Source organism: Drosophila teissieri, chromosome 3R, assembly GCF_016746235.2.
Source record: "Drosophila teissieri strain GT53w chromosome 3R, Prin_Dtei_1.1, whole genome shotgun sequence".
NCBI classification, from domain to species: Eukaryota; Metazoa; Arthropoda; class Insecta; order Diptera; family Drosophilidae; genus Drosophila; species Drosophila teissieri.
This window is the reverse complement of record NC_053032.1, coordinates 12,246,701-12,263,322: the sequence shown is the minus strand read 5'-3', so window position 1 is coordinate 12,263,322 and position 16,622 is coordinate 12,246,701. Positions and strand designations below refer to the sequence as shown.

Sequence of the window (16,622 nt, the reverse complement as noted above, 5' to 3'; positions counted from 1 at the left end):
AGATAGTCGGAGTTTATTGAACCTTCGATAATGGGATCTTTTAATAGCTTAACACCGCAAGGTGAAAGGCGTGGGGATCGTTCTGATTACCTATCACCGATTAGTCAACACCTGGGCCCTCGGCAAATGCATTTGGCACGCACTGAACCATGACGCGAATGGAATTCCTCCTCCATCGTGGGGAAAGTTGCCACAGGGAAAACTCGGTGGCCGGCAGTGGTAACCGAATACGCCGAGTGACGACGGACAACTGCGTCGTTGACTGACGTACTAGATGTTCTACATTTCTTTGTTTTTACCCGCTGGGGCTTTCTTGACTCCGGGATCGTTTGGCGCTTTTTGGCCTGCCCAACGAGCCGTTAAACGATTGCTGATAGAGCCAGCTCGCTTACCGCTTACTGCCCAACACCCGCAACAGCAATAACCACTTTTTGCTAAAAATTTGCAATTTGGCTTTGTTTACTTGAGTAGCCGGCCACTTGAGGCCAGTGGACAGGGAAACCGGCTGGATGGGTTGGCAAGCAAAATGGTCAAATGACTTTGCTTTGTTGGCCGCTCGGCTGCTCGGCTGCTCGGCCTCTCCAAAAAGCCATCAAATTGCCGGGCCATCTCTGCGTTTGGCCGTTTAAAATACTTTTACGGTCGAGTGATGCCTTGACAAATGAATTAGCTGCCAATCTGTAAGCCCAGCCCGATGACATATTTATGAAAAATACATCGAAGACACTGGCGCAACAACTCCATTTGCGAGGCGAAAGAAAGCCGCAATTAAAACGGCATGGAAAAACTAAATGGCCAGAAATGATTTGGCTAATTAGGCAGCAGTCGGCGTGCCGTTTGGCGAGCCTCGGTAACTGTCTTGGCCAAAACTCCACTTCAACTGGATGTCTTTGTGGAGCTCAAACTGGTTGCTTGTCAACTTCAAGAGCCAAAAGTTTGTTTTTGGCACGGCAGCGCGAACAAGAAAATGTGGTGTAAATTATAAAGAAATATGCTAATGCCTGGAGAGGAGAACGAGATGCCATAACTGTGATAGGAATATGCAATGCATATTAACCAGGCAAACTCCAGCCGAGGGAATTTCATATCCATACATATGCATAAGTGTGAAGACCGCGGAGAACGAGAAAAGAAATTCTACGAAGAGAATTCACTCGAAAGGGGAAATGTAATCCATCTTAGAAAAAGAAAATAGCTCTTGGGATTCTGAATGGGTGCATAATCTAACTAATATGGTTAAGGCTTACATGAAGCAGGCATTCCATTAAAGGAAACTAATTTTGCATTTTCTAACTGAGATTCTGAGTTGCAGTAACAATAATTTTAAAACACTTTACGCTTTAGGGGTTATTTTGGAAGAGGTATCTGAGATATAGTAGACAATACAAAATAATTTTTTTTTTAAATATAGAAAGAAAACCTACTCAAGAAATGTTCTTATGAGTTTTAAATTGGGTAACCAGTCAGGAAGCCAGACATTTGATTATGTTGTTGTAATATTTGTTTATCTGAGAAGAAATATTTTGAATTGGTTGAAACTTTCAGAATAAAACAATTCGATTTAAACTTCCGTCTTAAGGTGTTACTCTTCAAGTGTCACTAAATATTATCAAACGTAGTCATATTCGACTCCAATAATAATCCAATATAATATGTTCACTGACTCCAATTTAATCTTATCTGACAACAGAATTGGTCGCAAAACATTATAGATGAAGTTATTATCCTTTGTTTATAAATTTCTGGTTAAAATTAGCCTTTTCATTTGTTAGTCAATCTTAATTATACCCGTTACTCGTAGAGTAAAAGGGTATACTAGATTCGTTGAAAAGTATGTAACAGGCAGAAGGAAGCGTTTCCGACCATATAAAGTATATATATTCTTGATCAGGATCAATAGCCGAGTCGATCTGGCCATGTCCGTCTGTCCGTCCGTCTGTCCGTCTGTCTGTCCGTCTGTCTGTCCGTCTGTCTGTCCGTCCGTATGAACGTCGAGATCTCAGGAACTACAAAAGGTAGAAAGTTGAGACTAAGCATACAGACTCCAGAGACATAGACGGAGCGCAAGTTTGTCGATTCATGTTGCCACGCCCACTCTATCGCCCACAAACCGCCCAAAGCTGCCACGCCCACACTTTTAAAAAATGTTTTGATATTTTTTCATTTTTGTATTAGTCTAATAAAAAACTGGCAGTGCTGAAGACTCTCCTTCGCACTTCCACTAGCTGAGTAACGGGTATCAGATAGTCGGGGAACTCGACTATAGCGTTCTCTCTTGTTTTTATTTGAGCCTGTTATTTCGCAAAATAAAATACTAACCTTGAGTAAGGAATCTGGATAATTAGCCTCTAAACAACAAAGATAGCCCTAAGATAACATTATCTATTGATAGTGTATACGGTGTTGCTGTAGATCTTCTCCCCTTCCCATTTAACAAGCCGAACAGAAGATTTTCATTTAATTGTAGAAGTAAAGAGTGGAAATTTCTGCGATCTCCCGTTTACAATCCATCATAATTTCGCTGTCATTGACCACAGCAATCGGATATGTCCACCCAAAACCAGAGGCAGAATCTGGAACCCAGACCTGCTGCTACAGAAGCCGCCAATCGTTTGGCCATGTCGAATGATGACTTGACATGATTTATGTGCAACGATTCTCGCCTCGATGCGGCCACAGAGTTATTATGATGTTAAGTGCAACGGCAGAGAAGTATTTAACATTCAGATAACAAGAATGCTGAGGCTGCGGCTCCGATTCCGATTTCGACTCCGAGGCCACCATTCCCGGGTAACCGGCTTGGGTCACCAGACACGTTCTCTGAGCGGCACGCGCATACCAGAGACCCGAGTTGGAGTCGGAAAAGCAGCCGCGCTACAATGGAGCGTCTGGAAAGATTTTCCGAACGGCACGGAACGAAACGGAAAAACCAGTTTCCGTTTGGTCTGAGGCTAATCATCCAGACGCCTAACTGTTGCTCGGCTAATTAAATTAGAGCCAGGGCAGGGCTAAGCCGCAAAGAATCGTTGACATCGCTTGGAAAGTGGGAGCCTGTCTGGCTCGGAGTTTTTAAGCGGCTCAGAGCTCCATTTTGGGCGCACTTTTGATGTGGGTTGTCCCACATTCGGGTGGCTTCGAAAGCGCCAAATGTTTCCCTCAATTTTCACTTGTTTGTGGGTAATTGAGCCGGGTCTCACCAACTCTCTACCGACCAGCTTTTGCTAATCTAAATAAATGACTGACGGTCCGTTCAGGGAATCCAAACATTCCGTCGAGTAAGTAACGATGTTCATAACACCTTAATCTTATCTCAATTGCCTCTGGGTTGTGACGAGGAGTGGACATCATTGCTATTTCCAGTCCGTAGATCAGAGGGTTAGCTTCGGCTCAACGGTGACGTGTCCGAGTCGATGGCGTCATTTTGAGGCATTTTAAGACATTGCAAATGATTTATAGAAACACCCGTGAGTACGTGCCGGGTGATCGGGGCAAGTATTGATGTTTGGTCGTGTCATTTCGCGGTTTGGTCGTGTCATTTCGCGGGCGATTCAGCAGAAATTCAACGGAAATTTAGCTGACACTCTGCACCTTGCATATTTCCTTACTATGAGCTGAATCACCAGCTTAAGCTTTTTGACTTAGGAAACGGAAGCTGTTAGCACGAACCAAAACAAAGTGCCTGACTAATTTGCCAAAAATGCAAGATTACATTATGTAAAGCAAAATAGTGATAAAAATCCATTTAAATTCTTTTTGGGTTTGACTAATGCTGACCATCGCAATCTATTCAAAAAATGAAACGAAGGCAACGTTCATGAACAGTTTATCAGGAATGTGTTTTGGGGAGTTTTTTAGACATGTAACTTGAAAATTGTTGAGCATTTCAATTGTGTAGATGCCTCCGTGGTAATCAACACATCATGGGTGAAATCACAAAAATATGAACAAATTATTAACAAGCACACAACAGAAGTAAATTTAGGTCAAATGGATGATCGAGGGGCCTCCATTAAGTGAAATATGCATTTATGTGCTTGACTCATCGCCTGGAAAATCTTCGACGCCCTCCATAGATGATTTTAATGATGTTCGGGCGATGATGGCGTCATCAATAACAATCAATTGGCTGTGACAAATTGAGCCTGAGTTTATAGGAACCTTTAGCTTGCTGCTGCTGCTGAAGACAGAAGTTTTAAGGCTCCGAAAAACTTCAGCCAAAAGCCAAAGTAAGCCCGATACCCAAAACCAGATGATGTCATGGAGAGTCAACTGAGCGACTTTATCTCTACTCTATCCGGCACGTATTAGGTTTGTTCTTCCCTCTGTTTTGTACTTTTAATGTTGTTATTTTTATTTGTTATTTCGCTGCTTTTTATTTTTGCTTTTTGCAGTTTATTGCGACCGCCCGAGAGGCTTTATTATTGTTTTTGTGGATTTTTTAGCGCAAACATTTGTAGATACGAACAGCGGCGCTCCATGGAAATCTACATTCCCACTTGGAGCCGGGGCTCTGGACTGAAAGACAAGCTCTTGAGCCCGCAGCTGCGTGGTTTTTGGCACAAAAGTCGACGCACACATAACTCCACAAAATTTCGCGCTAATTCAATTGACAGCACAAAAGAGGAAAAGGCAGCTTGGAAGAAAATAACCGAACAGAAATGATCTGTGCGATACAGTGGGAACCCAAAAATGTTAAACCCGAAATGCTTGCAAACGCCGAGAACAGAAATTTCACACGGAAGCTTTCACTGTACCCAATTTAAATCGATTAAAACCACATAATTGGACAGCAGGAAGAGGTGGGGCTCTTCAAATTAATTTACTATGTTTTCTTATAAGTTTCGCATTTGTGCAACGATAATAGCCGAAATTGGCTGCGTTATCTGTTTTGGTAATGTTTGCCAAAATAAACGGGCAATTAATGTTTGCATTCTAGTGAATAATGCCATTTAGGCCATATTTAGTTAATGACTAAGCTGATTAAACAGTTGAGCCGAGTAAATAAATGAATCACCTCTCCTTGCAATTAGGTTTTGGCCAACTCGAAATTAAATCGCGAAATTTGAGTTGCTAGCGCTACAAATTTTGGGGATAGATACGAAAGCGCCTTATCGCTAACCCAAGTCCAGAATGGATGATATTTTTATCGCAAGAAAACGAAAGTGCTGATAGCTATAAAAATACCGCCGAACCAGGCGATTGCACTGCCAATAAAAGTACGTGAACTGAAATTCGCTTAAAAATGTCTCGATATTGCATTTGCTTTGCTCACAGTTAACAAGCACGTTTATTTGGCTTTCATTTTTGGTATCTGTATTTTTAAGGCAGCTCCCCTTTGAGTCGATAAAAAGTGTCTGTAAACATATCTGTAAACATTATTTACCTAGCTGTCAATTATTGACAAACTGCGTTTTTTTCTGGAACGTTGAGACACTGAAGTTGTTTATCTGTTTTATATGGGGCAGTAAGTCCTCACTGTGTGATTTAACTATATCAAACGCTCCGAGATTGTTGGTCTTATCACTTACGCCACGGGGTCGGCTGAGGGTAGCTGATTACATTGTGAATGAAATGTAATACTCCTACCCGGTATAATCATACTTCTACTGAATGCCTCAATGAGCGATCGATGCTTGAGTTGGGGCCGCAAGAGTGAGTCATAAAATCCCGGATCACATGCTCCTCCATCTGTATAGTTTTGAAATCGAACTAATTAGCATGATGCAGTTAGGTGAACAATGATATCGGGTTCTGATACGCTCGTGATTTGGCAATGGGATCGGTCTTTGAAAGCGATAGTGCTCTAATGAAATTAACCTTCCGAATTGTCCACGCTTCGCTGGTGCTCTCTAGTCTGAATGTATACAATACATATATCGACTTTAAAGTCGATATCTTTATGAAGTTAAGTCATATCAAAACCTGGTGTAGCTCTAATGTATAATATCGAGATACATCCAGATCCGTTTGATTCTTGATAATACAGAATTGATTTAAATTCCAATAACTTATTCTGTGAAAAGTCAAGAAAAAGTTTGTTTCAATTACTCAACAAGCCGAACATACCCATCTTAAGAGGTACTCAACTCAGTAGATTGCGTACTGTGCAGGTACTGCAAATTGGTGAGCACAATCTTGAATTATGCATATAAATACAAATGAAAGTAAAACTCGCATTGAAGCTGGCGCTTTGAATAAGCGCGGCAATGACATCATTTTGTTTTGTAGTCTGGAAGCGAGTCGTTAAAGGCAGAAATTTCATATAAATAATACAACAGATTCACATGGGGTCGTGAGGGATTTAGCGGACAGGGGATCTAGTGTTAACCCAAGACTCTTGAGGCGTTGACGGCGCATCTTCAGTTGACTTATCTCCCCATTGAAAGAGCAAATTATGCAATTTTCAATGGAATCATTTTCGATGGCCAACGATGCGAGGGCTTCTAATTAATTCATAAAGTTGATTCACGACCGCAATTGTGCGGTTGCTAAAACTATTAGAGATATGTACATACATATATACGTGGGACCCAACCCGAGCTTAATCCAAGAATTCTGCGAATTTCAAATACATACACAGGTCTCACTTACCAATGTTAACGATTTTGATACCCTCATCCTGCAGGAATTTCAGGGCCACCGACACGTTTTCCAGTTTCTGGCTGCGGAATGTTGGGCGTTTGTTGTATTTGGGCATTCGCTTCTGGGACAGCACCTCGATCAGGGCGATCAGTCGGAGGCCGTCGGACAGGTCCGTCTCCAGGTTGTTGATCGAGCGATCAATGGTCTTCAGGTGCTCGTTGGCCCACCGGGTGAAGGTGTTCTGTTGGATCTTCTTCCACTGCGCATCCTCGGCGAGATCGCGTTCGGCCTCCATGTCCTCGTCGAAGTTCTCCTCGTACTGGTCCGCCTGCTGCTGGCCCTCCTGTCTGGCTGGCTGGTAGTAGTCGTTCGTCTGTGGGTTAGCGATTACGCAAAGATCAAGTTAGCCGGGTTTACTACGGTTGGTTACTAGGGTGTGCCGGTAAATGGGTGGCTTGGTGACTGTGACTGCGTGTGGGACGTCGTTACTTCGAAAATCACTTAGCAACTATGCCAAAGCGATCTTTGGCATAAAAACCGTCAACTCCACTACTCCTGGTGCCAAGAAGCAAATTGATTCGAATGGCTTTCGATCGGATCGGATCGGATCTAATGGGATCCCACTAGGTGTGGCGTAGGCCAAGACTTGTTCCAGTTGCGGTTGGGGCGCCCAACAGAACTTCAACTTCACTGGAGTGGACTGTCCACTTTCCACACATGTCGCCCAACCAATGGGCTATCAAGAACGAGCGAACTCTTGATTGCAGGCGACTTTTGAATACGCTTCTCGGGGTAAATATAATATGAACTCTAAACGATACTCAAACTGTTCTATGGCCTTTAGCATGTTGGGGTTTCTTAGGAATTTGTTTTTATTTCGAGACTGAATCATCGTTTTATGGGCTACGAATCTGGTGTCTTTTACTGTATCTGCAGATTGAAATTTAATGTATTTTGTATTTGATAGATATGGAATAGATGAAATAAAGGAGATAAATTGTAATGAATATCTGAGTGGTTAGCATTGAAGAACTCCGCATTTCTGTTTCTGTCAAACTTGCGGGTTGCCCTTATCTCTTAGCTGGCGAAACAAGTTCCCAGGTAACTCCGCCTAATTCATTGTTTACCAACTTGCCCGAAAAGTTCCCGAAAAGGGTATACAGACAGAAACGCCGCGAAGAACGAGCACAAAGCGGAGTGATCGCAAGGCGACGGACAAGGGCGCAAAGCGGAGTTCGCGTGCCACACACAACCGAGGAAAGCGCCGAAAAACCAACAGAAATAGAGAAATAGAGCCCCGCGGCCCCCCCTCGGTCGACTGTCTGGGCCAGGCCAACAGGGAATACGCTAGAAGAAGAAATTGGAGTGAAGTGCTCGAGTGCGCAGCGTGTGAAGTTCATTAACATTTTCATTAATTGCGAAATGCCGCGACAAAACGCAGTGTGAACTGCAGCACTCGGCAACTACAGTGAAAACGTGCTTAGATAAATTACATACATATCTATATCTCTAATTTTTAAATATGCTAATAGTTGGTTGAAGACTAAAATGTTTCACTCTATTCTCATTAAATTTGAGAAGTGCAGTTCTGCTTTTATAACTTCTAATCTTATTCTTCGATATTTCTAATAATTTGAAGCCTTCAACTTTCTAAAAAATGTGTTTCCTGTAGATCCTTTTAATTCTTTTAAAACGCAAAAGAAGCCCAGAAAATGTTGGCTTTGATTCAGGGAATAAGTATTTCTGATCTTGTTCGCGACACTAAATTTCCGAAGGACCGGCAGTTTCTTGACACTTCGTCATAGGGAAGTTAGCCTGTGGTTCACGCACACTGTCGCATTCGACACACACGCACACACACACACACACACACACCTGTTGATGGCAAACGTCGTAGTGTGTGGCTGGCTGTTGGGCGTAGAAATGTAAGTTGCTGAAACTGTGCTCCAAATTGTTATTGTTGCTATTGTTGGTCGTATAAACACACGCGTTCTGCTGATTTTGCTGCGAGTTTGGCGCGTTCTTTCTGCCGTGACTGTTGTTGTAGTAGTGGTTGCCCGAATTGCTATTGCTATTGCTGTCGTAGTTGTTGTTGTTTTTATTGTTGCTGAGGAATATGGTCGCCTGCGTCGTTTGACCGTTTGTATAATTCGCGTTTTGCACCAATTCACCGCCGTGCGTTAAATTTGCCGATCCGGGACCGACAGCGTTGTTACTCGAGCGCGTACCACCGTTAAATAAATTCTTATTTTTAAACGTTGAAGTTTGTCGCCGATCACCGGCATTCGGATCCGCCATATCAGCTGATTTGCTGTTGCTGAATAAAGAGAGGGAGAGCGGCAATAACATGAAACGAAGAGAATTTTCGTCTTCTCTTAAAATTTGTATTCTCTTAGCCAGCACAAAACCAGTTTGTAAAACAAAATTATCAACAGATTCGGTTTATTAAAGAAAATTATCAACAGATTCAAGTTCAGCTTCAGCGTGAGAGCGTAAATTTAAAATATATTTTTTAATTTTTAAGTACTTCGATAAGCCCCAAAGTATGCACTAAAAATAAGACTGTTGCGAATAAACGTTATTTCTTCGAATGGTTATAACTCGTTTTTACGGCAATTAAATGCAGATGACGTTAATATTTGACTTTACTTTCTATATTTTAAAGTTAAGGTTTGATTTCCTCTGTAAGTCGTAAAAATCGTAATATCATTTGTTAACTAACGCTTTTGGCAAATGACTAATTGCAATGTTTTTCAATAAGATTACAAATATAACTAATGGGGTATTCATCTAAAATTTTAAAAACACCTACTAGAAATCAGACATCAAAACAACTTAAGTAAGATATGTTTGGAGTGAAAATATTATTCACCAGTGGATCAGTGACTAATAAACCTGTCATCGGATGACACAATTCATTACATTTGTTCTGCGGCACATAAGCTTTTGGGAATGCAAAAAAATGTATCATTTTAGTTGGCAGCATTATCAAGAAATATATTTAAATAAATATGAATAAAGTTAGAAGACCAAGCCCTGGAATCTTCAAACCGCACTCTGCAGAACGGAAACCCGAAACGAGTAGTCGGCGAATGAAGTGAATCATAATCCCCTTGCACACCCACACACACACCCATAACCAGGAAAGAGCAAATAATTGTGGTAAATATTTGGCATATTTGAGGATTGCTTTTGGCAGTGCCTTTTGATTCCACTCCCCCTTTTTCCGCCTGATCAAATGCAAATGCAAAACCGAAAGGCAGAAACAAATGCACGGCGTCGGCCAGACAAGTGAATGAGCCAAGCAAATGGGGCTGACAACCAGCGACCTTCTCGATATGGTTAGAAATCGTTAATTTTAGCCAAATGAGTCAAAGTCAAAGCGGGTAGCTACATACATATGTGTGTATGATCGATGGCAGATCGATGCCCGTGGACTGGGTAATGCCGTTTTTTGGGACCGTGTAGTCCTTCGCGAAATTCCCCAAGGGAACTATCTAGTGCCTTCCTTATAAGGCACTCAATTTCTCAACCACACTACACGGTAAAAATAAAACTATTAAATACTATATATCTAGACAATCAGAGCTTAAAAAAATTCTACGTTTGCTCTATTATTTACCCAAATGTTTTTTTCTTGCTTACGAAAATAACGTTTTCGCATTTGTGATAATATTTGACTTGCCAAAAATGAAAAGTATAAAATCGCGAAATCTTGCCACCAGATTATCACTGCAGATACAGAGATACAGAGTTACCAAAATGAAGTCGTTCGCTGTTCTTTTCCTCTTGTGCGTTATCGTAGGATTTGCCGTGGCGACCTCAACCACTACAGAATATGATTACGAAATTGAGACATCTACCACTGAGGGTTCCACTACCACAGTTGCCTCTGCCACTACCCTAGCTCCCCCGGCGCAACCTCCATGTGGAAGCGGACCCCAAGGACCCCAAGGACCCTGTGGACAGGTCCCTCCCCAACTGCCGCCCTGCGTGGGAGGTCCTGGTGGACTTTGCGGCAAGAAACTGTACTTCTTCTACTAAATGAATTGTTACCAAGCTAATTGTTCTGAAGTAATAAAGTATAAAAAGTTCTAGCTCCATCAACTACCCCTGTTTTATGGTATGCACAGCCTTCAAATAGTGGCTTATCAACCGGTAGGCGATCAGGGAACAGCCTACCAAAAAACTATAACTATAAGTATAACAAGAAGTTGATATAGTTGATTTCCTCGACTATCAGATACCCGTTACTCAGCACTTGACAGTTTATGCCGTTAGAGTGGGCATGGCATTGTTTTAAATTCGATCAGCGTCTACTTCTCTAGATCTTGCATATTTAATCTTAACTGTTTTCTTTAAAGTTTCCGAGATCACAGCGTTCATACTGACAGAAGGACAAACCTTTATCGCGTGTAAATGTATTATTAGAAAGGCAAATTGGAGTATTTACTCAACTGTCTTAATTCTATCACTTGATAAGAAACAGAAATCTGAGCACTTGTGTTAACAATTTACTTAACGTCTTATAAGTACTAAAGGCCAAAATTTGGTACCCGAAATATCAGTTCCGATTTGAAGTTATTTGCCATCCTCCTTCTTTTGTGCACTATTACAGTTGTTGCAATTGCCTCAACCACAACGGACAACAATAATTGGGGTTCTGCAAGTACAACTGTATTATCTGCAACAACTGAAGCATGTGAATTATTTCTTTTATAAATAATTTGGCTTCTAATATTTCGTGTTTTGGTGTAGTATATAAAATCCCAAATAAACTTTTACAAGGCTCGTTAGGCATAGCATTCGGAGTTTTTGGAGTGCAGACCTTCATTACATTCCACAAGGGAGTGGGATTTCGGACTGCTGGCCATATAGAACAAGTGCGCCTAGCTGAGGATCCCCTTATATGGCAATAAACTTTTCAAATCGGGCCAAAAGCGGCGGCCAAGTGACGACGAATACGTGAGGCGCCACTTGCATCGCTGGGGAATCGCATGAATCAGCGTCGCAGAACGCCGCCAATGAAATGCTAAATAAATTTGCACTTCCATTTTAATTAATTTGAATTTATTCGAAACTAAAATTACACCCAACATTTACACAGCGAAGGCGCAAGTGAGCAAATTTGGCCCGTCTGTTTGACTAAAAATAAATTGACAAATATTTAGTTTTTATGAAAAGGTAATGAGAACCACATGTCCTCCATTTCCATTTTCGTCGTGAATACATCGTGAATAATATCGTGGAAAATCGTGTGGGTGAAATGCAACGATTGCTGGTCAGATAAGGGCCACCCTAGCCGCACCATAAAAAACTCACTTTTCTGGACGCCATATCGATGGTTTTGTTGATAGGAATCGCCGATTGAATGATCTCAAGTTGTAATACTTTAGTGGGTGCTTAATACTGATCACTTGATTGCCCGCTAATTACACAATTCCTGGCGTGGCGAGCACGTTTCTCTCAAAAACACAACACAAACCGACTGGGAATCCCTTCTTTTTTTCGTAAACAAATTTCAGAATTTCTTTCTTTTGGTTTTGAAAAGTGCGCACGAGATGCGCGCGTTGCTTTCGGGTTCTTTGCTACTCGTACTCGTACTGGCCGCGACAATTCCTCAACTCGACTGAGTTGTGTGCGCCTCCTTGCTCAAAGTTTTTATGCAGCCAAATGCTCGCCGCTTATTTCTCAATTTCTTTATTATTATTTGCTCAGATAAATCACACAGCCGGGGATCATCTTAAATAACTCCTTTAGAAATATTAGGAAACTGTTTTGCGTTATAATCACAAAAAAAAACATTCCACACACTCATTCTGGTTTATAGATTACAAATGTTTGTAATCAAATTACTCTGTTGTATTATAAATTAAATGATAATATAATATTATTATCTGTTGTATGACAAATTAAATTATAATATAATATTATTATATATCATAGTTGAATTTAAAAGGAAAGTTAAATTTAAATGTAAGATAAATGTATTTGTAATGTGTATTGTTAAGTTTACAGATCCTCATACAAATCGGTAGGAAATAATAATACAAAAGCTTCTCACAAGATTCTAAAAGTGCAACCCGGGCTGTAAAAGGTCTTCAATACATAATTTGTTCAATATTTATCTCGCTTCATGTTTTGTGTTGTGTTTTTGGTATTGCGAGTGACGTTGACTCGACGTCGAAGTCGACGTCGCCGTCGACGTTGACTGCACTCTTGACTCTGTTTGGCAGGTTTTTGGCGACGCTACTACATGGCCCCCCAGTCCCCAACTACCGATGCCCCCACCCACCCCCTGCAACTCATCGCAAATGTGATGTTCGACGCGCAGCTGATTTTGTTGTTATTCTATTCATAGGACTGGTTGCCGTCGCTTGTGTTTCATGCTTGTGCTTCAATCTTCTGGTTGCTGGCCACAATTGAAAGTGGCTCTGCGAAAATGATTGGCTTTTGGCCATCTCTGGCGGTCGCCCCAAGTACATTCCGCATTCCGTGTTCCCCCGCCAGCTGAGTCACGAGGCGCTGATAAAGTATCCCCCAAGTCGGGGGATCGTAGAACCCATAAAACTCTTAAATTGAAAGCATATGCACAGTCGTATGTTGTTTAGTCTTGCGAGATGACTAACTCGCTCCGGCCAAATCAGCTGTCATAAATTCCTTGATTTTATTTGGCTTGGATGTTTATGCTCGCTTGTAGATAAAACTCAGCAAGAGCACGCTAAATATATCCAACAAGTTTAGTACTCGGGAATATACTGTGTTTCGGGAATAAATAGATTTAAGAAAAATCCATGATAGCGTACAATAACTTTTGAGTAGTAAATAATTATTAGAGAAAATAGTTTAAATAGTCCCACCTTATGCAAAACTGATTCTAATCGCAGTTTTTATCAATTTTAACAAACCAGTAGGGTATTCAAGGAATTAATTATACTAATAAATGTGAAACAACATACAAGATTGCACTCATTCACAAGAACTCTGTACTAACAATTTCCGAAATGAACATATTCAATTTCCGTGTGAAAGCAAAGCGTGTGTACTTCTAAACAAATTTTATTTTTATTGGCCATCATTATTCATGGCGTTCGAATTATATTAACAGCTGCTTGGGCTGTTAAAATCTCTTGTTGCGCATACGCCCCGTTGCCGTCAAGTAATTTCACGTGCCAACGCTTTATTTTGCTTTTCTCTCTTCGTCACTGCTGCTTAGGTATTTAGAAAATTGGAATATAATAAACAATGACACAGGGGGCTTTCGAATGAAATATACAAATTTACAAAGGTGGTTCCATATTTTAAAATTGGTAATACTTTAAATACAACAGCTGCTGATTAATTTGGCAATAGAATATGAAAATAAATATTAGTCAGTCCAAATTGACTTTTCATGAGAAATTGGGCATTTGCGCAACTGTTTTAAAGTATTATTTCGATAAACAATTGAAAATAAATAAGATAAGAAGTATATAATTAATAAAATTGTATCTATCACTTATTAGTTTGAGTTGAAGTCGACTAACATGAGGTTCCTAACGATCATTGCGTTCTTTTGCGTCTTGGCAGGCTGCTCTTGCTCAGAGTCAACTACGTCATCTGGATATTATTGGGACCCATATTCATCTTCTTGGGTGCCTTACGGAGACTCTACCACTTCGTATCCCCACTGGGAGGATACTACTACATCTGCACCTGTTGCTCCGTCAACTGCTAGGCCGCCATGTGATGGACAAATCCAAGGACCTTGCGAGAATCTTGTAAAGGGTGCTCAAAAGGTGTACGTCTTCTATTAAAATCTCTTCAACTTGTACGCCTAACGCCTACTTAAATAAATCATTTGGGAAATACATTGGCTGGGTCCCCTTAGGTATACCCCGAAAATACCCCAGGTGCGGCGAAGCATGCGATTGGGGCTAAATAAAGATCAGAGGCTCTATTAACATCTGGTGCCCGACAGATAAATGCACTTTACGCTCTCACAACTGAACATTTAATGGCTCTTTTTTTGGGATCCAGCAAAGAGACCTATCATCGTCTGAATATATCACGAAATGGCAACGCCTTGTACGCAATATTTCAAACCGAAATTCACATAACACAAAATATTCAGAATCTATTTTATTTTTGGTAATAAATTATTTTAAACTGTTTCGTTGGCCGTATACTTTTAGCGCAATTATTCATCACTCTTGGTAGGTACGTAAAATACATATCACAATTGGTTTGCCTTAATTGGGAACCTTATTTCACATACTTTGGCATTTTCACTGGATTTAACATAATTTTCCCTTGACTCTGCACAAGTTGCGAAATTTCACTTGTTATATATTGCTGTATATATAAAAATATGAGCAAGACACGCGTCTACATATAGCTCACGGATTGCGAATACGCCGCGTATTCCAAGAAAATTCGAGACCCGCACCGAACACGTCCAAGTCAATACAGCAACTGAAAATCTTTTTCAAAATGCCAAGATACAACCCACAACTGAGCGCTTTCCTGGTTGTTTTTCCCCCATCTGAACGGCGAGTGCCGATAGAAATATTTTCAGAATTTCCATGCGCCGTGAGCGATTTCTGTCGAAATTTTTCTCACAACTCAAATCATGACTAAGACCACTTCTGTCTGGGTCTACCTGCTTCCAATTAGATCAGAACGACACGTGTGACCAGTGCGACACTTCCCCTCTTCCGAAATAAATCAGAAAACGACGGGTGGCTGAATCAGTAAGACATTCCGGCTGTCTGTCTGAACGACCTCCTGGCTGGGGGCCAAGAATATCATTGGCTCCAGGAACATCAAAATAATTCACCACAATATTCTGCAAAATATAGGTGAACTGTAGCCGGTGGCAGCCGCCGTAATTCTAAAAGTAGAGGATGTGTCGCATAGCGTGCTCCGTAAAGGACACCCCTCCTCGTACCGTTTGTGTGCGGCTTGGTGGCGATTTGGGAGCGGTTTAGGTGCGTTTTGGGTGCGATTTGATACAATTCTGATAGTTTGTGAAATTCAGCTTCTTTAATGAGTTTAAATATGTTTATCCAGTTATTGTCTGCTGGCTGACCTGTGCACATTTGCCATTGCCACTCATCGTTTGCCGCATCCAGTCGCGGTAGTACATTACATCCATAAATATATCCGGCACTCCCCGAGCGCAGGGTACGAAGAAGTTGAGTATGCCCACCAGTGTGCCCTGGTAAACTAAAGGACCGCCTGAGTCTCCGTGGCATGCTCCAATATTTGCCTGGCGATATGCGCAGATATGGCAGGGACCCAGTTCCAGATCTTCGTAGGTGGACAGCAGGGACTCGCAGGCCTGAAAGCTGAGGTGCTGCTGCTGGACACGCTGCAGCTGGGTTGGCAAGGTGCCCGCCGCCGACTGAGATCCCCATCCGGTGAAAACCAGATCGGCAGCTCCTTTGGGAAAGGAGGAAGTGGGCAGCCCAACCGCCTGAGTTAGGGCGTTAAAGCTGATGCTCTGGTTCAGGTGAAGCAGGCCAATATCATTGTGGTACTTGGGAGTGTCATAGTTGCAGTGCAGGTAGATTGCGTCTGGGTAATACACAGCTCCTGGCGCCGTATAGCGGATAGTTCCAGAGGCCACTTGAAGTCTGCTGGCCGGATATCCTTTGACGCAGTGACCAGCAGTAATTATCCATCGGTCCGATATGATGGCACCCCCGCATAGGTGACTACCCAAAAGGGTTTGGAGCGACACCTGGTAGGGGGCATCTCCTTCAGCTGCATTCTGGCCCCCCACAATAAAGTGCTCCCCTGCCAATAGATTGCCGTAGAGTGAACCGAAAAGGAGAATACAGAAAGGGAACCGTGCAAACGCCATGGCTGAAATGCAATCGCGGACTGAGCTAGTCTGGTTTTACCCTCTGCTATTTTATTTAAAGTATAGTAAGTCGAAATGGCCTGACCAAAGGTTCCACCAATCGCGCCATAAACTGATTTTTTATCTGATTCCGATAAATGGTCAAGAAGGCAGTCAGTTAGACTGGAAACTTCATTAGCTGACCAGGGCCAGA

The 16,622-nt window shown here is 41.8% G+C and overlaps 4 protein-coding genes across 10 annotated transcripts in view; 2 read left to right on the top strand and 2 right to left on the bottom strand.

Annotated features, from left to right (window-relative positions):
- The window catches only part of LOC122621609 (filamin-A), a 31,910-nt gene extending 19,852 nt beyond the window's left edge, over positions 1-12,058 (bottom strand). For 2 of the 7 annotated variants that reach the window (XM_043799529.1, XM_043799530.1), the window contains exons 1-2: positions 11,905-12,058; positions 6,592-6,955 (exon numbers count right to left, since the gene is read on the bottom strand). In XM_043799529.1, the coding sequence (XP_043655464.1) occupies positions 6,592-6,955; positions 11,905-11,919 (379 nt within the window). In that variant the 5' untranslated portion in view covers positions 11,920-12,058. Of the gene's footprint in view, positions 1-6,591; positions 6,956-8,457; positions 8,869-11,904 lie in introns of those variants that run through there. The other 5 variants (XM_043799531.1, XM_043799532.1, XM_043799533.1 and 2 more) reach the window with 4 other exon arrangements.
- Positions 10,262-10,626, top strand: LOC122621611. Its single transcript, XM_043799537.1, has one exon. It carries the CDS (start codon positions 10,273-10,275, stop codon positions 10,624-10,626), a length of 354 nt encoding a protein of 117 aa, XP_043655472.1. The 5' UTR covers positions 10,262-10,272.
- Positions 12,059-14,108: 2,050 nt separating the features above from the next.
- On the top strand, positions 14,109-14,378 carry LOC122621612. Its single transcript, XM_043799538.1, has one exon. It carries the CDS (start codon positions 14,109-14,111, stop codon positions 14,376-14,378), a length of 270 nt encoding a protein of 89 aa, XP_043655473.1.
- Positions 14,379-15,480: 1,102 nt separating this feature from the next.
- LOC122620949 (chymotrypsin-2) lies at positions 15,481-16,439 on the bottom strand. Its single transcript, XM_043798644.1, has one exon. The coding sequence runs from the start codon at positions 16,427-16,429 to the stop codon at positions 15,626-15,628; it is 804 nt and encodes a 267-aa protein (XP_043654579.1). The 5' UTR covers positions 16,430-16,439; the 3' UTR covers positions 15,481-15,625.
- Between the last annotated feature and the right edge of the window lie 183 nt (positions 16,440-16,622).

What these genes read in the sequence shown, in the direction of transcription:
- LOC122621611 (XM_043799537.1), top strand. Translation starts at nt 10,273, where the DNA reads ATGAAAAGTATAAAATCGCGAAATCTTGCCACCAGATTATCACTGCAG.
- LOC122621612 (XM_043799538.1), top strand. Translation starts at nt 14,109, where the DNA reads ATGAGGTTCCTAACGATCATTGCGTTCTTTTGCGTCTTGGCAGGCTGC.
- LOC122620949 (XM_043798644.1), bottom strand. Translation starts at nt 16,429, where the DNA reads ATGGCGTTTGCACGGTTCCCTTTCTGTATTCTCCTTTTCGGTTCACTC.